Source organism: Aphanomyces astaci (assembly GCF_000520075.1).
Source record: "Aphanomyces astaci strain APO3 unplaced genomic scaffold supercont1.3, whole genome shotgun sequence".
Lineage (NCBI taxonomy): Eukaryota > Oomycota > Saprolegniomycetes > Saprolegniales > Verrucalvaceae > Aphanomyces > Aphanomyces astaci.
Window position 1 is genome coordinate 1,298,285 of NW_009798266.1, and position 22,694 is coordinate 1,320,978.

The 22,694-nt window shown below is 49.4% G+C and overlaps 9 protein-coding genes across 10 annotated transcripts; 6 read left to right on the forward strand and 3 right to left on the reverse strand.

The window, feature by feature from the left end:
• Window positions 1-340: 340 nt before the first annotated feature.
• On the forward strand, window positions 341-3,580 carry H257_02035 (AGC/PKA protein kinase). The gene is made up of 11 exons (XM_009825521.1): window positions 341-461; window positions 517-1,040; window positions 1,113-1,239; window positions 1,321-1,376; window positions 1,450-1,610; window positions 1,693-1,868; window positions 1,939-2,075; window positions 2,124-2,387; window positions 2,494-2,565; window positions 2,677-2,976; window positions 3,048-3,580. Exons 1-11 carry the CDS (start codon window positions 383-385, stop codon window positions 3,456-3,458), a joined length of 2,307 nt encoding a protein of 768 aa, XP_009823823.1. The 5' UTR covers window positions 341-382; the 3' UTR covers window positions 3,459-3,580.
• A 388-nt stretch (window positions 3,581-3,968) lies between these two features.
• On the reverse strand, window positions 3,969-4,814 carry H257_02036 (hypothetical protein). Its single transcript, XM_009825522.1, has 2 exons — window positions 4,613-4,814; window positions 3,969-4,557 (listed from the first exon to the last, which is right to left on the reverse strand). Exons 1-2 carry the CDS (start codon window positions 4,799-4,801, stop codon window positions 4,036-4,038), a joined length of 711 nt encoding a protein of 236 aa, XP_009823824.1. The 5' UTR covers window positions 4,802-4,814; the 3' UTR covers window positions 3,969-4,035.
• A 1,330-nt stretch (window positions 4,815-6,144) lies between these two features.
• H257_02037 (hypothetical protein) lies at window positions 6,145-9,245 on the forward strand. The gene is made up of 14 exons (XM_009825523.1): window positions 6,145-6,268; window positions 6,327-6,395; window positions 6,473-6,529; window positions 6,574-6,681; window positions 6,728-6,939; window positions 7,009-7,099; window positions 7,142-7,252; window positions 7,315-7,565; window positions 7,670-7,882; window positions 7,955-8,115; window positions 8,197-8,429; window positions 8,482-8,798; window positions 8,881-8,983; window positions 9,055-9,245. Exons 1-14 carry the CDS (start codon window positions 6,164-6,166, stop codon window positions 9,097-9,099), a joined length of 2,076 nt encoding a protein of 691 aa, XP_009823825.1. The 5' UTR covers window positions 6,145-6,163; the 3' UTR covers window positions 9,100-9,245.
• Window positions 9,246-9,528: 283 nt separating this feature from the next.
• On the forward strand, window positions 9,529-10,888 carry H257_02038 (hypothetical protein). The gene has a single exon (XM_009825524.1). The coding sequence runs from the start codon at window positions 9,545-9,547 to the stop codon at window positions 10,718-10,720; it is 1,176 nt and encodes a 391-aa protein (XP_009823826.1). The 5' UTR covers window positions 9,529-9,544; the 3' UTR covers window positions 10,721-10,888.
• Window positions 10,889-10,915: 27 nt separating this feature from the next.
• H257_02039 (hypothetical protein) lies at window positions 10,916-13,332 on the forward strand. The gene is made up of 3 exons (XM_009825525.1): window positions 10,916-11,568; window positions 11,644-11,942; window positions 12,682-13,332. The coding sequence occupies exons 1-3, from the start codon at window positions 10,945-10,947 to the stop codon at window positions 13,301-13,303; spliced, it is 1,545 nt and encodes a 514-aa protein (XP_009823827.1). The 5' UTR covers window positions 10,916-10,944; the 3' UTR covers window positions 13,304-13,332.
• A 510-nt stretch (window positions 13,333-13,842) lies between these two features.
• H257_02040 lies at window positions 13,843-14,783 on the reverse strand. 2 transcript variants are annotated; one of them, XM_009825526.1, is made up of 6 exons: window positions 14,666-14,783; window positions 14,562-14,624; window positions 14,465-14,508; window positions 14,341-14,397; window positions 14,242-14,256; window positions 13,843-14,184 (listed from the first exon to the last, which is right to left on the reverse strand). In XM_009825526.1, the coding sequence occupies exons 1-6, from the start codon at window positions 14,745-14,747 to the stop codon at window positions 13,912-13,914; spliced, it is 534 nt and encodes a 177-aa protein (XP_009823828.1). In that variant the 5' UTR covers window positions 14,748-14,783; the 3' UTR covers window positions 13,843-13,911. The 2 variants fall into 2 exon arrangements, with proteins under 2 accessions (XP_009823828.1, XP_009823829.1); XM_009825527.1 differs by lacking the exon at window positions 14,242-14,256.
• A 351-nt stretch (window positions 14,784-15,134) lies between these two features.
• H257_02041 (hypothetical protein) lies at window positions 15,135-16,108 on the forward strand. The gene has a single exon (XM_009825528.1). It carries the CDS (start codon window positions 15,204-15,206, stop codon window positions 15,978-15,980), a length of 777 nt encoding a protein of 258 aa, XP_009823830.1. The 5' UTR covers window positions 15,135-15,203; the 3' UTR covers window positions 15,981-16,108.
• An 83-nt stretch (window positions 16,109-16,191) lies between these two features.
• H257_02042 (hypothetical protein) lies at window positions 16,192-17,061 on the reverse strand. The gene has a single exon (XM_009825529.1). The coding sequence runs from the start codon at window positions 16,703-16,705 to the stop codon at window positions 16,226-16,228; it is 480 nt and encodes a 159-aa protein (XP_009823831.1). The 5' UTR covers window positions 16,706-17,061; the 3' UTR covers window positions 16,192-16,225.
• Window positions 17,062-17,456: 395 nt separating this feature from the next.
• H257_02043 (hypothetical protein) lies at window positions 17,457-20,906 on the forward strand. The gene is made up of 11 exons (XM_009825530.1): window positions 17,457-17,717; window positions 17,771-17,976; window positions 18,026-18,180; window positions 18,304-18,732; window positions 18,837-18,922; window positions 19,224-19,355; window positions 19,458-19,563; window positions 19,641-19,721; window positions 19,932-20,053; window positions 20,371-20,439; window positions 20,509-20,906. The coding sequence occupies exons 1-11, from the start codon at window positions 17,493-17,495 to the stop codon at window positions 20,728-20,730; spliced, it is 1,833 nt and encodes a 610-aa protein (XP_009823832.1). The 5' UTR covers window positions 17,457-17,492; the 3' UTR covers window positions 20,731-20,906.
• Window positions 20,907-22,694: the final 1,788 nt, after the last annotated feature.

The following is a 22,694-nucleotide window of genomic DNA, read 5'->3' on the forward strand; positions in this document are numbered from 1 at the left end:
TCTTATCCGGATATATATAATATTGTGAAAACGAAGGCAAATTTTACTACTAACTGTAAGTATTCAATACTATTAATAGTACTCTAGTACGAGTAATAGAATAGCTTATATTTTTAATAAGTACGGATAATCTAGGCACTACTAGTATTAATAACAAATGTTATAAGTATTAGTATTATTAATAATAGTATTACATTAAAGGGACAAGCGGTTATATTCCAAAGGGCGCATCGGTTTCACATCGACTTGCAAATCAATGTATATGTCCCAGAAGCTGCGATAGGTAGGTGCGGCATCGGCCTAAGAATAGCTCGGCAGTTTTACGCCAAAGGGTGGCAGTGTCAGGTCACCTCACTTTCGCTCGTCGTTGGTATTTGAAACCATGGGGTGTGCTAGCTCCAACTTGAAGGAGCAGACGCAAGAGTTCGACACGATCGTGGGGGATCTGACGACGTCCACGGGTACATACATACCTTCCACACACATGCCTCAATGACGGACGTTTCTTCATGCTAGACCGTAAGGTGAGCATCGCGATGCGGGAAAAGCGGGATGCCCAGCGCCGCGGCGACGTGTTCGCCGAGTCGATTCAGTTCGACGACGATTACCAACCCAACACGGTGCCCAAACCCGAAGACACGATGCAACGGATCAAAGAAGCGCTGGGCCGCAACGCGCTCATGTCGATCGTGAGCGAGCTCGACATTGACGTCATGGCGGGGTTCATGGTGAGCAAGAAGTTCGACCGCGGCGACGTCGTCATCAACGAGGGCGACACAGGCGACTTCTTCTATGTCGTCGAGAGCGGCACGTACGACGTCTCAATCGCCGGGGGCGTCGTCGGAACGGTCAAGGTCGGCGGCAGTTTCGGCGAGTTGGCGCTGCTGTACAACTGCCCACGAGCGGCCACAGTCACGACCACCGACTCGGGGGTGCTCTGGGCTCTGGACCGCGTGACGTTTCGGTGGATCGTTGCGCGCAACGCCGAAGACCAGTTGGACGAGTGCAAGAAGTTTTTGCGAAACGTCCCGTTGCTCCAAGTACAAACGGCAATCGTTATTTATTGTTGTGGCTTCAACTGTGGTGGATTGATGATATTTATTCTTTGGTAGGAATTGACAGACAACCAAATGAGTCAACTCGCCAATGTCGTGCAAATGCTGCACTTTAAGCAAGGCGAGCGTATTATTTCCAAGGGCGAAAAGGGCAATGTGCTGTACATTATCAAGAGCGGCACCGGTAATATATATTATATGGTGGATCGCATATTAGCGCTAGTTACGTTAACCCCAATTCAACGATGCTTACCGTCGAGTGTAGTTGTGTGTAGTGATGCTGGCGATGGCGTCAAAGTCGTGGAGAACGTGCTCATTTCGGTACGCTCGAGCTCCCGTTATTCACCCACTTTGTGTGAAAATGCAGCTCAAAAGTGACGATTCTTGGCCACAGGATGGAGAGTACTTTGGCGAGCGGGCGCTCATGACCCACGAGCCCCGCGCCGCCAACGTGACGGCCGAGACGGACGTCGTCGCGTTTGCATTGGACCGCCAAGCGTTCGATGAAATCCTCGGGTCTCTGCGGGAAGTGATTGACCGCAACATGAGCATGCGGTATAAAACCCACGACCAACGATGTCGCAGACACTGATAACATATACCATGTTGTGGATCACGTATTCACGGCCGCGCGTAGTGTGATTCAGTCGGTGCCGATTCTCAAGTCACTGTTGCCATCCAGCCTCGCGACTTTGTTTGCGGCGCTCACTGCCAAAACGTTTAACGACGGCGAGCGCGTGATCACCGAAGGGGCGCCCGGCACCACGTTTTACATCATCAAGACTGGCCACGCCATAGTGTCTAAAGCGTCTGGTTCGTCCATCTTTGCCATAGCTAGTTGACGTTCGTCTAGTGACTAAACGATGGGGTCTCATGGATGTAGGCTCGACAGTAGTGGAGATTGCCAAGTTGTCGGTGGGCGACTACTTTGGCGAGATGGCGCTGCTCAACGACGAGCCGCGCAAGGCGAACGTCGTGGCCAGTGGAACCCTCGAGTGCTTTGTGCTAGAACGAGCCAAGGTACGAAAACTAAGCCACAAGTCAACACATGTCGTCACATGTGGTTAGTTTGTGGAGCTCCTGGGGCCCCTCCAAGACATTCTGAACCGCGAAGCCGAAGACCGCAAAATCGAACTGAATGCCCGGGAAGAAGTGCAGTTTGACGACTTGCAAGTGCTCCGGACGCTGGGCACAGGCACGTTTGGCCGTGTCAAGCTAGTCAAGCACAAAGTGTCGGGCAGAGCGTACGCGATGAAAGTTATGCAAAAGTCCCAAGTTGTCGCGTACAAACAACAAGTCAACATCTTGAACGAAAAGAACTTGCTCGCCATGGTACACCTCGCATATTTTCACATTGTGATGATATATATATCATATGCCTCGTGCACCACTAGACGAATATGTATATGTGATATATATCATGATTTGTGTTTGGTAGTGCAACCACCCGTTCATTTTGAAGCTGTTTCAAGCGTTCAAGGACCAGCAATGCCTGTACTTGCTCATGGAGGTACAACTCGAATACAACATAGCTATAAGTCCATACATGATGGTCCACACTGGGTGGTGGAGAGAGGAGAGGTCACTAACAACAAGCGATTGCAATGCTCACTCGATGTAGTTTGTCCAAGGCGGGGAATTGTTTGCGTATTTACACAACAGCGAGCGGCCGTCAGGGCGGCTGCCAAACGACCACGCACGGTTTTATGCGTCGCATGTGATCTTGGCGCTAGAGTACCTTCACGACCGCAACATCATTTACCGCGACTTGAAGCCCGAGAATCTCTTGATCGACCAGGAAGGGTACATCAAAGTAGTCGACTTTGGCTTTGCCAAGGTGTGCGCCGACCGCACCTACACGTTATGCGGCACCCCCGAGTACCTCGCGCCCGAACTCGTGCTTGGTAAAGGCCACAACAAGGTACCCCCCCTTTTCCCCCCTTATATTTTCCCCCACCTTTGCCCCCTTTTTCTGATTTGGTTGGAGGGCAGGGGGTCGATTATTGGGCGTACGGGGTGCTCATCTACGAGATGACAGTGGGCTGCTCGCCGTTTGTCGGTAACAACCCGTCCGATCAGATCCAGATCTGCCGCAACATTGTCAAGGAGCCTCTGCGGTTCCCGTCGTGGATTCCTGGGTCGTGCAAGGACATTGTGACGAAACTGCTCGACCGCGACGTGTCCAAGCGCATGGGGTGCAACCACGGAGGCACCCACGCCATCCGCACGCACCCGTGGTTCCACGGCATCGAGTGGGACAAGATCATCAAGAAGCGCGAGCCGGCGCCGTGGCTCCCCACGCTCTCCAACCCGTTCGACGCGTCCAAGTTTGCCGCCATCGAAGAATGGGACAACTTGACGCCGTACCAGGACGACGGCACCCAGTGGGACGCGACGTTTTAGTCGTCTGTGCGTAATCAAGTCATCTTGTTCGTTGTCACACGTATGAGGATCGGTAGGAGTATTAGTAGTAGTAGTTAGTACATTGATTACCATTTCGGTGAGGTCATAAATGGTGATTGATCTGATCGACCTCGGCTCTATATAGTGGCTTGGAAATACTTGCGCATGCTCATTCTAAGTGTACAGTTGTTCTAAGTCGTTAAAAAGGGTAAGCTTATTTGTAGGTTGGCAATTCATACGTAGTAACCACAGCTCCCCCTTGATGGAAATGGGGGGTGAAGAGGGGGACACACGAAGGAAATAAGGCAGGATTGGTTACGAATGCCAGTTACAACTGGCTTCATGCCTGGGTTATGCTAATACTAATCTTGGACGAGCATGTGCCCGCTTGCTTTGATTTCCACCGTTGACTGGAGCAATTTCCATGAGCGCAAAATCCGTGCTGTTGCGTCGACCGAGGATGGGGCAACAACTAACTCGCACATGGCATTATTTACAGATCCCCTCGGAGCGCCACATCACGAACGTGTTTGCAGTTTATTCGATCTAAACCACTACCCTAACAACCGTAAGACTACTACAGGCTCTTGTCGTCGGACAACGAGCCTGCGTTCCCGCCACAGTCCTCCCAGAACTTGGCTTCAATGCGAGCGATTGCTTGGTTGAGCCGTTCTATTTGAGCGCCGTGGGCAGAGATCATGTGTGTTGCGGACGAGGTTTGCACTGCCAGCGTCGCTTGGGTGTCGGCTGTTTCTTGGAGGAGATGGGCGAGGGTAGCAACCATGCTACTGGACGGCAAGATGGCGGCTTTCAATTCGGACGCTGACGGGGAATTTGGGAGGGAGGCCGTGGACGACGACGTGACTGTGGTCCTGACTGATGATGTTCCCCTCTCCTTGGGGGTGTTGCTATACTCCACGCACCGAATCGTATCGAGCAGCTTGACGTTTTCCATGGTCGTACGCCGCCGAGGTAGTGCTCGAGGGTTGTTGGGTTGGCACGCGGGGTCGATGGTAGGAATGCAGAGGCGGCACACTTTGACGCTGGTCTCTCGCGTGGTGCAGTAGACGACGCAGTCCTTGCAGAATAAATCGCCACACTGCGAAACGAATGAGATATGTCATGGGAAATGAATGGGGGGATGTGATTCGCACCAGGCGGCAGTGATGGCGATGCCGGAACAATCCAAACGACTTGCCACACCACACACAGCCCGACCGGTTCTTCTTGGACACCCACAACTGACGTGGCAAAATGTGGTGGCTTGGCACGACGCTACCGGTAGATTGCCGCGTGGCGCCAAATGTGTGAGGGGATAAGGATGCCATGGTCAGAGGAGCCATGTCGGATGTGAGTAGATTGGAAAATGAGAAGTGAAATGGTACTTTTATTATATTTTATTACTGTACTTGGATTCGTGGCAGGTTTACTCACTGACCTCCTGCGCTGGCTTGATATGCAGTGACACTCTAGTTTTTACTCAATCCCTGGAACGAATCCAACTCAAATTGACGTCCAGCCAATCCATGTCCGACTTCGTACAGTATTTAATACAGTGCAGTACCTAGGCACCATCCAGATCGATATGGAACGCAATTCAAGGCAAATGCCGATGCCTACTCGTCAGTCTATGTAGATATACAAATATATCGTTATTCGAAGTACCATTTCCATCGAGGTTTAAGATCTTGGTTACTGATATGGTGGACATGACGTTGCCGTGCGAAGTTACCAATGTCAGGTGCGATTGTCTGGCTCCCAGTATGTCGACTGGTTGAATATTGCGGTGTCGACATACAGTCATAATATCTAAATCGTTCCGATAGATTTCCACATAGTAACTTGCCAAAATGACCATTTTAGTTGGTGAGCGAGTTCAACGTGGTGAGAATTGACCTTCGCCCTACCTGAGGAATGTTCGCCAGTGCTACTTTCGTACACGAAAGAACTGCTTCGAGCCAGACGTGGATATCGAATTGTTCTGGGCATAGGTTTCCCATGGTAAACACTCACATGTCAATTCCACCACAGGTTCCATTAGTCCCGGGTTACCCAGATAACTTACTGTACTAGTACGCACACCAGAGTTGGGCTCTCCATTGACAAGAGCAAGCAATTTCAGCCTGGTGCTATATGAACTGTAGATCCCCAGTTTCAAAGGTGTGCCATTGACGCACGATTGCTGTTCGAGTTTGATGCGTTAGTGCGATGCCACCCCCTGGAGTATAGTATTGCTTCCGACTACATCAGGGAGTGCACCGTAATACTGTACTGTAAGTAGTAGTGACTACCAGGTACCAATCTCCATTGCTGTTGAGTGCGGGGGACTGTATGTACACTGGTGCAATGCCAAGCAATGAACAATTAGGTGGGCGACAAGATAATGTAGACACGTAAGATGGATGGATACTCGAATCACGCAGCTAGGTGGCTATCACCCCTCGATGGACTCTTCGCCTCGCGTATTTGTAAGCTAAAGTGAAAGCCACTACCTACATACCGGTAGCCATCCATCACACTTGAGGATGCGGAGATCGACTGCGCCGATTGCACCGATTGTATTACTCCCTCCGGGGGGCAATAATCTCGTAGCTTTGTTACTAAGCAAACGCGAGTTTCTTTGCCATAAAAGGGATCCAATGAAACTGCCCATGTAACTGTACCCCACTGTAATCGCTTAACCACGCAGCAATTCTTCATTCATCATGCCCGGGGCGCCATCCATTCACTTTGTCAAAGACGAGTCGTTTGGCGTGGGCGGCGAGCATCACCACGCGACCAACGACGACGATCGAGCCTTGATACACAATGTATGAAACACCGCCATCCTTTTAACGTTATGGCCGTGTAACAGTTCGCGGCGCTTAGAACTTGGTGCCACGGTCCGACATATCATCGTATAAGTGTATCCCGGGGGTGGGGTTGTTCACAGGTCGGGTATGTCCCCCATCGGACTTCTTTGATCAATTCGTTCGAGGTCAGTTCATCGTATTTACAAGTCCAAAACTTTGTAGCAAGATGGCAAACTGCTCATGTGGAGCTATGACCACCAAGATTGCCTTCTCGCTCAAGTATATCATTTGAATGCGAGAAACACTGTCACGACGATGCATAGGGCCAATTATTTGGAGGACATGCGGGCCCGGTACTGTGCCTCGAGCTCATGCAGCGCCACGATAACTCGCTCTTGTTGTTCAGTGGTTCGGCAGACAGAACGATTAAAGTACATGGCTTTAATACGAAGCCCCAATCCAACACACCTCCAATAGATTTGGGACCCGACTCACCCCAGTGTGGATGAGCCATGCATACAGACGCTGAATGCGCACGGTGGAAGCGTGACTGTCGTCAAGATCGCTGGCACTACGCTCATATCTTGCAGCGTCGACCGCACCATCAAGCTATGGCAGCCAGATAAAGGGCGAGCCCTCCTCCTGCACCCATGGTACATATGCACCCAAACTCTGTCGAGTGGCGGCAGGTACAAATACTCTTACGACAACAACACAGTTAGCTTCAAAACGTCCAATATTGACCTTGCGGAACGTAGCTGGCCAACGTCCGTATGCTTGCGAAGTGCGGATTTGGCCAGCACATACGTGGCAGATTCTGGGGGCGGGGTGTCTGTATACACCACAGCGGTACGATTTTACCAGTGCTCAACGTAACTATGGTTTACACAGAACAGCCGAGAGCGCGTGGACCCGACAAATGAAGACCAACTCAAACTCAAGCGGCAGCACGGCCACTTTCATTCCCTCGGCGTGACTCAAATCTTGCCCATTCCTGATCAGGTACAGTACACTCCACCCTACTACTGTGCGTTATCAAAACGACCGTTACCAACTTGCCCTAGAACCTCGTCGTGACTATCTCGTTCGACACGAAGGCGCAGGTGTTTGATGCGAACACGGGCGCTGTGGTCATGACCATGGAAAACACTCACCACTGCCGATACACGGGCTGTGATTGGGACAAAGCCAACCACGAGCTGTTCATTGCAGATGAGAAGGGTCACTTGGCCATCTGGAGCATCGATACGGAGAAATGCATGCGTTCCGAGCCCCTCGAAACAGTGTCCATCCTCGGCGTGACCGTGTTCCCGGGGTACGTTTAAGGTTTCACATGTCCTAAATGCCCATTACACGTCTCATGTTCCAGCACACATTTCAAATGTCTACAACCTGTTTCAAATGTCCATTTCTTCGAAGGGGGCACCACGTGCTGGTGCAGCGAGCGAATGGCGCTACATTGTACAAAGTGCATCGGGATGAATCTTACGTCGAGTGCCGAGGACACTCTGACGCTATTATTGGGGTGGTCGTGGCCACGACCCTCGACTCCGGGGAGTCGACATTGTTTTCGGCGTCCATAGACAACACGCTGCGGTGCTGGGACACGTACGACCTCCGTGTGCTCTACGGGTACGTTCGTTTTCAACCTGTTTAAGCTACTAGAACTCACTCATTACAATGAATTTGCTTCCTGTTTTCTAGTTTTGAAGAAAAAGAGGGCGAGCTAAGTTGTATGGCGTACTCGGCCCCGCACAATCGACTACTCACGGGGAACGAAAACGGCAACATCAAGCAGTGGAACGTAGACAATGGGCATTTCTTTACGTGTCGGGTGCACCGCAACACTGTCAGCTGCATTGTGAGTGCGTCAATTCAAATATATATATATTGTAGAAATCATATATAACGTCATATCTATAAATACAATCTCCTTTTTGGTGTAGCCGCGAGCGTGGATGGTCATGAATTGTTTATTTCTGCGGATTTTGATGGCGTGATTTGGATTTGGGAGTTGATGGCGGGGCAGGCGCCGATGCCCCACGTGAAGATCCAATCCAAGGAGCCCAACCACGACAACGAGATCTACTGCCTAGCGTTCAATGCAGGCACGTACTTGGCCACCACGTCGCATGGCGCCGCCTTCTTTGCCGCCGGCGACAGCAACGGCGATATTCTCGTACGACGAACATGACGTGCAATCGGTCTGCTTTTAAACGACTATGCGATAGTTGTACAGCTTGGATGACCAAGAACTGCTCACGACACTGAGCAACCACGACAACTCGGTCACGTGTGTGGCGTTCGACGGGTGCTTTCTCTTCTCAGGGTCAGATGACTGTTCCATCAAGATTTGGAACGTGCTCGATCCCGCCCAGGCGTACGAAGTCGGGTTCATTCAGGCACATGCGTTGGCCGTGCGGGACATCGTGGTGCTGCCGTCCTCGGGGTACATTGCGTCCTGCGCGTATGACGGCAAGATTCGCGTGTGGAACTACCAAGTGTGTGGCTCGTATGGGCAATACGCGGCGCTTGTCCACGAGTTTAAGTACGTGCAAGGGAGTTGACGATGATGATGCTGGCTGCTGCATGTTCGTCATAGTAACCCCATATTGTGTGTGAACGACTAGGAAGGATGAGAAACTGCGCTGTTTGACGTATTGGACCCACAAGCATGCGATTGTGTGCGGCACGAGCGACAACAACGTGCTCGTTTTCAATGTTCCCATGACGGTATATACGTCACGTCGTGACTAACGTTACTCTACGTTCATCGTCACTCATGGTGATGGTGATGGGCGTAGCTGATCACCCCTGGATGTACACATGAAAGCCTCAGTCCAGCGTAACCAGCGTGAATCAACTCGTAGGATCAACCATCTTGACCGACGGTGATTAGTATTACGTTTCAGGAATGGCGTGGGATTTGGGGTGTGAACAGTGCCACGGATCGATGGCAATTGGATTGGCTAAAATTATAATACCTAGATTTCATTGGTTGAAAATATAATGTGGCAAAAAGCGGTCAGTAAAGCGACCCGCTAGGAAGTAAAATCTCGGACGATGCGGATCCATGGATATGTTGAAACTCGATTTGATTGGCGGATCGGTTGAATACAACATGTGGATTGGCTACAGATAATTTACACTAGCCAATTAAACGAAGCACTATCATCGACTGCACAACATCATAGTATAGAACTATTTTTATTAATATAACTTGGTGTTTGTATGTCGAATAAATAAAAGTATTCTTGAAGGGGTTGAAAGATCCGTCATTTTCGTTTCTCCATCATGAGCACACAACCCAAGCAAATTGTAGTCATCGGCGGCGGGTACGTCGGCATTCAGTTCGCGCAAGAACTGGCCAAGTTTCTGCCGGCTTCCGCGGCCTCCATCACCGTGATCGAGAAGAACGAGTTCACGTACCACTGCGTTGGCGTGCCGCGCGCGCTCGTCGACCCGACGTTCGTGAAGAAGCTGTTCATCCCGGTGGCTAATGCTCTGCCTGCGTCGCACTCGAAAGTCATTCGGGGGATCGCAGATGCCATCGAAGGCAACGAGGTTCGCGTGCGTAAGATTGGCGACAACAACGTCGTGGACGAAACGACGTCGAACGTTCCGTTTGACTATTTGATCCTCGCCACAGGGAGCAGTTACGTGTCGCCGATCAAAGTCCCGTCGGGGTCGTACACGCGCGAAAACGTCGAAAATGCGATTGTGGACACGGCCAACCACATCAAAGCCGCGTCGTCTGTCCTCATTATCGGCGGCGGTCCCGTGGGAGTCGAAATTGCGGGGGAAATTGCAGTCGCGTTTCCCGACAAGACGGTCACGATCTTGGACGCGCACGACAAACTCATCGGCAACAGCGCCTTGACGGACAAATTCCGCAACAACTTGACCGCACGATTGAACGCGTTGAAGGTCAAGCTGGTGCTCGGGGAGCGCTTGCCCACTCGTGAGATTGCGCATGGGTTTGAGAAAAAGACCGTGCAGACCGACAAGGGCACGTCCATCGAGTCGGACGTGCAACTCGTCGCGGCTGGAAGCACGCCCAACGCGTCGCTGATTCAAAAGCTAGACCCAACCCTTCTCACGGAGCACGGCGCGGTCAAGGTCACCGCGGGGCTGCAACTGGACGACCCGCGCTTTTCCACGATCTTCGCCATCGGCGACGTCAACAACCACGCGACACCCAAACTCGCGTACACTGGGGCCCTCCAAGCCAAGCACTTGGCCAAGCAACTCGCCACGGTGATCAAGGCAGGAAGCGGCGCCGTGGCCCCGTACGTGACGGGGGCGGTGGAAGGCATGATCGTTCCCTTGGGACCGACTGGTGGGGTGGGGCAGCTGCCTCTCTTTGGCGGCGTTGTCGTCGGCAACTTTGTCGTCCGCTTGGCGAAAGCCAAGGACTATTTCGCCGCCCAGTTTTGGGGTTTGTGGCATGCAGTGCTGCCTACAGCCTGATGAAGAAGAAATACTGCGAAAAATGTGTCAGTTTTTTGGCATTTTTTCGCTATTTTTCAAAATCGAATGTCTTACACTAATTTCCGACGTAGGATAGTAGTACTAATACCTACTAGTAGTAGTCCAACACACTCAGCTAAGAATACACTTAATTTTATCCAATCAACGTCGTTTAATCCAGTGAGATTTTCCGTCCCAACGTACACGTATAAACCACCACGACGATGCAGCGACGGTGGTGTCTCACGGAGATGCTGCTTCTCGCGATCTGCGTCCTCTTGCTGCATGCAGGCTCCATTGTGGCACTTCACCAAACACCGAGGCGGCATCTCGGCGCGAGCGATGGCGCGAATGTCTCCACGACTCTGCATAGCCTCGGACGAGTGATTTTTCCTGTGGACGATGAGCCGTCGAGGGCGAGTTCAAACTCCACCGTGGTCGATTCGTCATCTCCGAATTCGACCTTGACCTTCCCGCAGTCTCCTTCGCCAACTGTTGCCCCACCCACAACCACCCCGATCCCAACGCTAAATGTGAACGAAACCCATGGCGTCCCTGGCAACCCCACCGACGTGTTGGCCGTCGCGTCCGACGCACAAGCGCAAGTGTCGTGGAAGGCGCCAGACGACGACGGCGAAGACCCGATCGTAGAGTACGAAGTCGTGTGCTTGGTCGTGGACACCAACACGCCGTTGCCGCGGGCGATCCACGTGGCAAGTCAGCAGGGAAGCAGCTCCGCGCCCACGAATGTGCTGGTGCCAGACTTGCAGAACGGGGTCACGTACGCATTCAAGGTGCGCGCGAAGAATATTCACGGGTACTCTACGTGGTCGGCCAAGTCCCAACCGGTACGTGAGCACTACTAGTAGTAGTAGTACACTGTACATATGGGGGCAAACTCTGATGGGGTAGGGGGGACGTAGGTGAGCCCTCTGCACCCTCCAGACATGTGCACGAGCCTGTCGTGTTCAGGGAATGGGGCGTGCTTTCCGCAGTACAACCCCATCCAGCAACCAAGCCAAGCCAACATGACATCATCAGCACCCGGAAGCAAAGACTCTGGCATGTGCGTGTGCAAACCAGGGTATTTGGCCCCCGATTGCAGTCGTGCGGACGATTTGATCGTCGGAACATGGGAAGTTACGCCGTGGACCGCATGCTCCAACGGATGCGGCGGTGGCACGCGCACTCGCAAAGCGACGTGTGTGCATATCAAGACGGGGTACGTCCGCCACCCCCACTTGCTTGGTTACTACGACCTTGTCGACTACTACTACCTATGGTTTTTGATTAACTATCGTTTAACTATTTAGCCATCTTGTTGGTCCCTGCATTTGCTCCCAGAGGACATACTTTTGTGTCTGTCACCACAACCTTTTGTACATTTTTGGAAATATTCGCTATAAACTGTCAAAGTTCGCGTGGTTTCTCGGTTAACGTTATCAATATTGAATCACGCTGGAGAGTTCTGATTGGTTGAATATACTTGTCCTTCTTTTCTGTAAGAGCCAATCCAATCCACTCGAAATTGGATTAGCCAATAGCGTCGTCGATTCATGATTCGATTCGACAAATTGAACCGAATAATCCTCAATATTGTCCATTTGATACAAATTTGGGGAGGGGGTGCAATCGAATCGCGCCCGACGGAACCGCTCCACAATCGATCTGATTGGTTGAATTTCATTGAGAGGGTTTTAATTGGCTAATAATTTTGAGCTCATAGCCAATCACATCGATTTAAATTCCAACGAGAAACCACAACACAATGAAATTTCACTCGAAAGCACAATAACTGCCTTGGAACTTTTGATTTTTAGTCTACAATTCTGAATGTATATACCCGGTGATTGAGGTTTTATGAATTGATGTCCGAGTCAGTCGTTTCTTCTCACGTTGTCGCAGATGGTTGGCGACACCAATATACACATACAGTATCTCATGGGGATACTCTATGGTAGGGCGTTGTTGGACGCGAGCGCGTGCGCGTCGTCGCACATGCCTGCGCTGTCGTACATTTGCAACGGCTTTGCATGCGGCTCCAAGCTCATCGAAGTGTCGTACGAGATTGAAATGTTCTTTGACGATGTTGTGTTTTCCGCCGACAGCGAGCGTGCGTTCGTGGTGGCCTTCACGACTGAAGTGGCGTCGGCGCTGCAACTACCGCCGTCCCGCCTGGACGTGGTGAGTGTCCGGCGCGGCAGCATCCACGTCGAGCTGTACTTGTTGCCGCCAACCCAAGCAGGCGAAAAGTCGCTGAATGAGGTCGTAGCCGACTTGCAAAGCCAAGTGAACGACAAGGCCAGTGTACTACGCACCCAAGGCACGTTTTGCCGACGCGTGTACCCGTCCGGGGTCAAGATGAGCTTTTTCATCGCCGAACAGCACGGCGCCGCCGAAGCCGAAGACATTTCGATCGGCGGACTGGTCGGCACCCTCGCCGTGTCGGTCGGGTTTGTCGCGGCGTTCGCGTACTGCCTCCGCAAGCGCCACGAGCGTCTGACGAAATTCAAAGCCGACAAACACATGGGCGGCTCGGACCACTCCAAGATGAAACCCATGGGCATTCGAACCATGTCGTAGATAGATTGAGACAATGTATTTATTTTCGGTTTTTTTTATATATACTTTGCGGGGGCGGACGTTTGTAGAACGTCCAACGTCTGAACAGAAAGATATGAAAACACCAGAAGAGTGCAAGAAAGAATATCACGAGCGTTGTTGGAATGCTAGAACAAGTGACACAGCGTTGAATGAGGGCACATTGTCGCAGATTTATCGTGTTACAGTTAATACTACTGTAGGAATATAAATTTATATAATATATATTATTCCACACGCAGCCATCTTTTTGCTGGTCATCCTACTGTAGTAATACAAATTTATAAATAAATATATATAATACTTCGAAGAATATATTATTGCACATGTGGCTGAGCAGACTCAAGAATCTCTCGAGCATATGAATACCACTTAACTAAGTTCGCGTACGGTGTGGAGCATGGTTATAGCTGGTTGGTGGAATATAAATTAGTCATAACGTTATCGTCCATTGAACGGCATACTATAATATTAATAGTACTAACCTGACGTAACGTTAGTATATATATAGTACATGAATGTGTTCCACAATGTCAGGACAAGCGAAGTTATATCAAGTTTTAACACCTTGCTTTCACGATGTTAAGGGGCTACTTGCGAGGCTTTTGGCTGCGTTCAACCAAGCCCACGTCTTGGACAAAGTCGTAGTTCCCAGACAACAACTCGTTCCGGTACGTTTCAAAGAATGCTGTGAGGGAAGGCCCCAACTGGCGACCGAGACCTTCGGAAGACAGCTCGTGCACGGCATTGCCATGCTTGGTGTCGATCACGAGGAGTGCGCCGTCCACGTCGGCCGCTAGGGGCACATGACCGCGAGCCCATCCGTCCCACGACTGACTCGTTTCCGCAGTGGAAATGATCTCCTACAACCGATCCAAGATGAGACCAACCAGCGACTGCAGGATACGGAGCGAGCGTACGTCGCAAGAGAGGGACTACACACAAGGAAGCAAAATTGTGAGTGTTGGTGGATGATGCATGCCGAATGATCGGAGACAGTTGTAGTGATTCAATAGTACCTTGAACTCGTTGAACCAAATGCCGCCGTTTTGCTTCTCCAACAAGAACGCAAGCGCCTACGAGTGAATCAAGGATTAACAAGCCTACGGGGTCACGCAGTGCACGTTGGGCTAGGGTGGTCACCTTTGGCACAGGTGCATCCAATGCCTTCTCCAAGGCTTCCACTTCTACTCAAACCAACGTAAACACAAGAGATTTAAAGCGTGTTTGGCCTGTATACCCTGAGGATCCATGGACGCTTTCGGAAGCGACGCCTTCTTGCGCTGGAACCAGCTCAAAATGTCTAAGAGTGAGTGAGCTCTGGATTTGAAGCTGTCGTCGCACCGAGGATGCATTGGTCCGTTTCTTCCGAGCTCATGCCGCCCTTTCGTCGGTTGCCTTCTTCGACCACTTGAACCGTCGACATGCTTGCGTTGTTTAACTAACTCGTTGCTGTTTCAATCAACCACTGTTTATGAGGTAACTTCCGAATAATTAAAGATCGCGTCCCTTCATTATCCGGTATATCCAATAAAGTACTACTAGTAGTACTAGTAGTTCGAAGTACGTATTAATAGTAGTACTAACGTTAGTATCTGCGTAAAAGTACAATAGGTTCTTATTTGTGTGTTTATGGCAATTTCAAATAAACGAATGAAGCAAGAAGGCATCCATCGTCGTATGAATGTATGTCATTGCTTCACTATATTCAAGTAAAGCACACATTCTGTAGATAGGACTCCGCATATCCAATGTACGCTCGTCGTCGAATCGTCGTCCCCTTGTTATTTTCAAGAGAATGCACGTCACTCTAAATCCGACCATCAACTTCGTCGCGTTCAAGTGTCAGTGTCGTGGGCTAAGCTAAATCTCATTCATCGCCATGCCTGCCACGCCAGCTTTCGAGTACGTCGAGCCAGGCCATCCCGCCTCACATTCCCATCGTGCCATTCGTCGCGCCATCCTGATCACGGTCATGACAATTCTTGGGTATCCCATCCTGCTCGTGCTTTCCATTCTCAAGCACGACTTCATCGTGTCCATCTTCTCGCCTGCCGCACACGAGTCCATCAAGAAGCATCCAAATTACAAGGACGCGTCGCTGTGGGGACGTGTGTGGTCCGCGCCAGTGGGTCAACTTTACCTCCAAGGTGGCCTCGAGTACCAGCTCCAAGAAGGGTACTGCATGCCCACGACGTTGCGCAACGTGCTCAAGTCCATCAAGTCTGTCGACGCCAAGGACATCCCCGAAGCCAAACGTGGTCCGTCCGTTCCTGAAAAGTACGCGGCCAAGATTGACGCCATCGGCCACACCGTGTCCACAGTGGTGTTTGGGTCGGACGGGTATATCGCATTTGTCGAAGCGCTCAAGCTCGCAAACGACCCCAACTACCGCGTGGCCCTCAACTTTCTGCGGTCGCCAGTGTTTGGTATCAACCGTCCGTCGTTCGCCCCCCACAACTTGCTCATGGCGCTGGCCGGGGGACACTTCTCCAACATTGTCGGGTACTTGGAAGACGAGGACTTGGTAGCTGTTTTCGACGTCAACCACACGTACGGCCCGTACTTGGTCGAGTCGAGGCGGTTGTTCGATGCAGTCAACGCCCACGACTTTCAGTCGGGGAAGACGCGAGGCCTCATAGTGTCCCAATTGCATTAACGCAATATACAACTCTAAGACATTGGTTGCTCTTGGACGAACTCTTATATTGCGTGCTGTATTGCCACCACGATATTACAGTATACTGAAGGCATCTCTACTTCAAACCATATAAACCTTTCGTCGCGATAAATCTACTGAATTCCCCATGATCGCAGTACCACAGACGATATACCCCCCACTGAATTGTATCATCTTCACTCACCAGGACGGACGAGATTCTTTTTGGTTAGGTGTACTTAGTTCTATACTTGGCGGGGCGTGTGGACGAGTTCCGAGACGATGAGCGCCCTTGCAACCCCCGATTGAACGTCGATGGCTCGAACGGCGTCGTAGACGCGCTTGGATGGGACAAGGTACGGGCCAAAGTCTTGATTCACGTCGAACACCACCACGAGATCCTCGGTTTCCAAATATGCGATGATGTTGGAGAAGTGGCCCCCGAGGATGGCCAGGAGCATCACGTGCGGCAAGAACGAAGGGCCGTCCATGCCAAACAAGGCGGGGTGGAGAAAGTTCATGGCGACTCGGTAGTGTGGGTCGTTGGAGCGCTTGATGGCGGACAAAAACAGGTCGTAGCCAGCGCCGCCGTATACGAGTGTCGATGTCGTGTGTCTGATGGCATCGAGCTTGGTTTTGAACTGCTGGGCTGTCAATGGCCCAGCCTTGGCCTCGGGAATGAGCTCCAACGGCACGGATGGTATCGATTTTAGTACGTTGCGCATCGTTGTGGGGGCGCAGTAGCCCTCTCGACGCTGAAACTCAAGTTGGCCTTGAAAGTATAACTGTCCCGTGGGAAGAGCCCATGCACGCTGCAGCAACACTGGATCTTTGAAATGGACATGGCCTTGCGTCTGTTGCTGTTGGATCGACGGCAACGACGCTGGAGTGAGTGCCGTGGTGACGACGTCGCGTTTGAACAAGTGCAAGTACACTAGCACTGGAACGCCAATGACAATGGATAAGACAACGAGGAGGACGCCCTTCAGCGATGCGCACGGGAAAGAGCAATATGGATGCGACTAGCGATCGCTTGGTTGCGCCGGTAACAGAGTGCTTCGGGTCAGCGTAGGTCAAGGACATTTGTGTGTTGTGCCTTCTCCCGCTTGTTGGGAAAGTTCGGCAAGAATGTTGGCTGTTTGTCCCTGGGAATTACTATTAATGGGATGCTTACACTTTAAATTATTTAGAAATATTTACTAGTAATACTACAAATACTAACAAACACTATTAATAGTAGTACTAGTAATAAATATTTGGAAGATAGATTATCAGCAATAGTACTACTAGTATTAATACATAGTTTTAAAATAATTATTGTCTCACTTTTCGTATTGAGGTTGGCCTACTGTACTCAGCATAACTTAATAGTCCAAATTTTGGGTAAAAGGACAATAACGTTATCTTAAAAACTGTATGTGTCATGGCAACGGTGACATCCGGATAAATATCCGGAAAACTATCCCAGCAACCTCATTTTCAAGCACCTTTGTGGATCGAGCGCTCAGCATCATGGCGTTCGAGTGGAGCAACGAGGAAGAGAAGTACGTTCAACCGGAGATACCAGGGCGGGATGCGTTGATCGTGTTGATTGATGTGCGGCAATCCATCTTTGATGCGTCGGACGACCCATCCAAGACGTGGTTCCAAACGTGCATTGACATGCTCGTGCGATACCTCAAGTCCAAAGTGATCGCAAACGACAACTCGCTCTTGGGCGTGTGCTTCTTCGGCACGGTAGGCATCGCGTGTCAAGACTTCCATGTTCACATGTTCGGATGCATGTGTAGAAACAAGTGAAGAATATCAATTCCCTCGAGCATGTGTACGAGTTCCAAGAAATTGGGTACCCGTCGGCGCGCCGCATCAAGCAACTGACGGACCTCGTGTCACCCAAGTTTGATTTCGAAGGAACGTTTGGCAGCATGGCGGCCACCGACCAAGTCTCGTTGAGCAATGCGTTGTGGCACTGCAGCTTGGCCTTTGCCAACGCAGGGTACAACGACCGCTTTCAACATCATCACCAATATGACCCGTGTATATAGCTTAAAGAAGCAGGACACTCAAACGATTTGGATCCTCACGAATGGCGAAGACCCCAGTGCCGGCAATGCCGACGAACGCACGCGAATCCACGAACAGTTCAAGAACCACCTGGAGCTCCATCGAACCCTCAACCTCTTTTACATGCCGCCTCCCTGTAACTCCCTGTATCCGTACCTCGTTTTTGTGTCTGCCTTGCATATTTTGCTCGCTAGTGTAGCCACTTCCATTTTTACTTCCCCAACTACCACCATGAGCTCACTCTTTCCTGTGTGAATAGCCTCCACAAGCTTTGACCTGTCTACATTCTATGCCACCATGTTCACCGACGCTGCTTCGCCCGTTCCCGACGACGAATACAAGAAGCAAGCCGCCTTTGCCATCCACACGTACGAAGACATGATGGAAGAGTCCCTTCGCAAACGCTACCGCAAGCGCCGCCTCGCCACCCTCCGCCTCTCCATCACGAAATCCGTCAAGCTCAGCGTCGAGCTGTACGCGCTTCGGGTGCGCCAGACCCGTCCGACGCCCGTGAACTTGGACGCCGAGACGAACCTGCCGCTGCAGTCTGGGACCAAGTGGCTGTGCAACCACACGGGAAGCTTCTTATCGCCTCAGGAGATTCACACGTACTTAGAGTATGGCGGCGGTCATCGCGTGTACCTTACCAAGGACGACATGGTGCAGATCAAGCGATTTGATGCCGCAGGTATGGAACTAGCGTGTTGGGAGGTTGAGGATATGACAATATATATATATATGTGATTGATATATATGATATATATATATTTTTTTTTAATAGGACATTTGTAGGGATCCAATTGTTGGCGTTTGAACCGACCTCGGTGATTCGACTGCATGAAAACGTCCGCGCGCCGTACTTTTTGTTTCCCACAGACGTATGCGATTATATATATATATATATATTTAACTCTGGACATGTCCTTATATTTTTCAATGGGCTCTCTCTCTCATTATATATATGTATATATATATATGTATAGTATGCATATTCATGACAGTACATATGCATTTATCTATAACCTATCTATGCTCCATAGAATATGCCAATGAAACGGCATGTATATGTTGTTGCTCGATGTTTAAATTCCTAGTGGTTAATAATATACTGCATTTTGTGGTGTCGTGTATATATGGCATATTTATTTACATTATTTATGGCTGATAGTTTGTGCATAGGAAGACATTGCGGGCAGCAGCGCCGCATTTGTCGCGTTGCACCACGCCATGTCCACCAAGGACAAGGTGGCCGTGTGTCGCTTTAGTATGCGCGACAATTCGCCGCCGCGGGTCGCTGCCTTGCTGCCCCAGGTAATATATATATATATCATCATACTCCAATGGCAGAATATATATATATAATCTCTGGGTCGTTCAATATGGGTACTGTATTGATATTTGACTGGATTGTAGGACGAAGTGAGTGACGAGCAGGGCCAAGTGCAGCCGATGGGGTTCCAAGTTCTTTTTTTGCCGTTTCTGGACGACATTCGACCGCTTCGGGCGACGCAGCAAGATTGTACGATAGTCTCATTACCTATATAATTACTGGCTTGAGACGCTGCCACATCATCCCGTTCGTTTGTTTGTTCGTAGCCACGGCGACCCAAGTGGAAGCGGCATGCAGCGTCATCCGAGCGCTCACGCTGTCGAGTTTGCCATCGTTCCAAAACCCAGGTAATCATTCTCTCTCTCTCTCTCTCTCTCTCTATATATATATATATATTTCAAAAATGTTTTTATATATATATTTCTAAACTATATACTGTATATATATATAGTTTAGAAATATATATATAAATAAACTATATATATATATTTATAAACTATATATATATATATTTCTAAACTATTTATATATATATATTTCTAACGAGGATGAGGTAGAGTTGCAAAAACACTATGCAAGCATCCAGGCACTGGCGCTGGACGAAGACGTGCTGGCGTTCGACGACAAGGACGACACGACGTTACCCGACACGGCAGGGTTTGCGCGCAGAAAAGTGCTGGTATGTATAGTGAATTTGCTATAAATATCCAATATTCTTGTGGTTTATCAATAATATCGAATTGCGCTGGAGTTTTGATTGGCTGACTATACTAGTAAGAGCCAATCAAATGCATTGAAATTTGGATTCGATTCGGCGAGATATTCGTCGAGAAATGTGTACTTGGATAGCCATAATATGTGACCCCCCCTGGCTGTCTATTGCTTTGATACGAGTAGTCCTAAGAGTGTCATGGTTGGTGTGTTAAATCCTCTTGTTGTCCAATGGTCACGACAAACCAATAGCCATATCCATTTTAATACGAATATGTATTGTAGATGTCGTTGGAAGCCTTCAAAGAAGCGTGTGGCGGGGACGAGCTGCACAAGGATTCGGCCAAGCGAAAGGTATGGACATGCATGTATACCCTGTATTTCATTATTCCGTGGATGATTGACATGGATGTAAATATGTAGACGGCGTCGGCGGCGCCCAAGCGCGAGAAAAAAGCCAAAGCTTCCGACGACATGAGTGCAGATTGGAGTGTGGACACGTACAAAGCATTGGCGGCGTCGGGGACGTTGGGCAAGAAAACTGTGGCGGAGCTCAAGGGGTTTCTGACCAGCCATGGACTGAGCACGGCGGGAAAGAAGGCCGACTTGGTAGCTACAGCCATGGCGTTCCTTCAGACACCATGACTATTGTATCGTGTTAAATAGTATTACTACTAGTACTAGTACTCAGGAGCGGAAAATACTCCTCGAGTAGTCGCAACGATTAGGTGTGCTGGTACATGTATTGTCAAATCGTCTAAAAAAACTGGAGCCGAATAAGGAGAATGGATTAAAGAACCACCTAAGCCAATCAAATCACGTTCTGGTAAATTTCTGCCAATCCAATCCGTCCGCCTTACGACATGTAGGATATTGTATTAATAGTACAAGCTTAAGTCTTTGTCAACCAAGTGGCCAAACTCGAGATTTTGCTCCCTCCTAATTGCCCTCCCTCCTTGAACTTTTTTATCTTGGTTTCATTATACATATCCGTATAATTCAAACCATGTGGTATCCAACGTAGTGTTCTTATTGGCTGTCAGGCTTGGTCGTGTATTTTTGATCTCCTGGAAGCCAATGATATTTTATAAAAATACAATAAAAATACTGGTTGGTGTCGTCGTCATCGAGCTCCATACACATACCCGTATACTGTAGACCTTTCTATTCAAACGTACTTGCATTATAGCCGAGAGGTCTAGCTAGGTACGTAGCTGTACCGAAAGTATACCCTGCGTGAGTTCGATCCTCACCACGACCACATTTTTTACCACTTTTCAATTGCAGCCAACTTGAAACTGTTCACGCGACTCGAAGAATTCTTGCATTGATGTGTACTTCACAACCAAGACAAGGTCTACCTTCCTCTACTGTATACACACAAATGTTCCTCAATAAGGTATATTGATCGGGGATCGACCAAGCAATCATTTCCCACGCATTTTGAGGATGCACGTTGATACTCGTAGACTGCAGCAAGCTTATGAGGAGCATTAAGTATATCAAAACACTAAAGGATGAGTACTCTCAAGCAGCAATAGCATACTATAATACAATATCATCATGCTGGTGGTTATGAGTTTCGGGGATCATACATCCTCAACATGACTGCTTACTAGTATATCTATTCATCATGGAGGAGTGTGCATTGTGTTTGCATCAACACCTAAGCTCTATCCGAGATGAAAACAACATTCAACTTGTCGATTATAATGTGATTCGTCTTGTATACTCCTCCTAGATACCGAATGAGGGCGCATGTATTCAAGAAGAGTGTATAAAACCACATGAACACTAGTCTTGACACCACTTGACCCCCCAATATATGACTTCACTCAGTTCCTCGTATGGCATATTCATGAAAGTTCACTTGACACGCGATACAACCTTCTGAGGATTCTTCAGCGACTGGAATTGTGTAGAAACCATCAATGCGATCTACACCCCCTACATTGCTCTTCCCAGATAGCATTGGCGCCCGTTCTAACGCAATACAAATTCGAATCCCCCATTACTTACATACATATCCTATGATTGAGGGTATATACGAATGTTGACTACGATACTCTTCTTTCAAATGCTTGAGACTGCAACGCAACACTCTATCATAAGCAGTGAATCATTCCATCACTGTGTATATAACTGAAACGCTCTACCATCGGCATTATGTCGTCCCCTCGCTGAGGATATGGCTAAACGCAACTGGACCTCCCGTCACTGTTTCCTTCAACATCACACTATCCTTAGTTATGTACTATCTTAAGTTATGTACTACCCTTATTCTAGATGTGACTATAGCACAACGCTATGTCACCCGCAATGTTCTCCCCTCACTATGGACGTGGCAAAAGCATAGGAATATGCTATCCCCTCACAGTGAATGACACCCCTTCACTGTAGATATGCCTACAATACAGTACCACCCACTATCTTCTGTTATGTACTATCCCCACATTCTTGATGACTATAGCACAACGCTGTATCATCAGTAATATTCCCCCCCCATGGTGGACATGGCGAAAACAGATCAATATGCTATACCCTCATAGTGAATGACACCCCCTAACTGTGGATGTGCCTGCAACATGACACAATCTGCAGTTATGAAC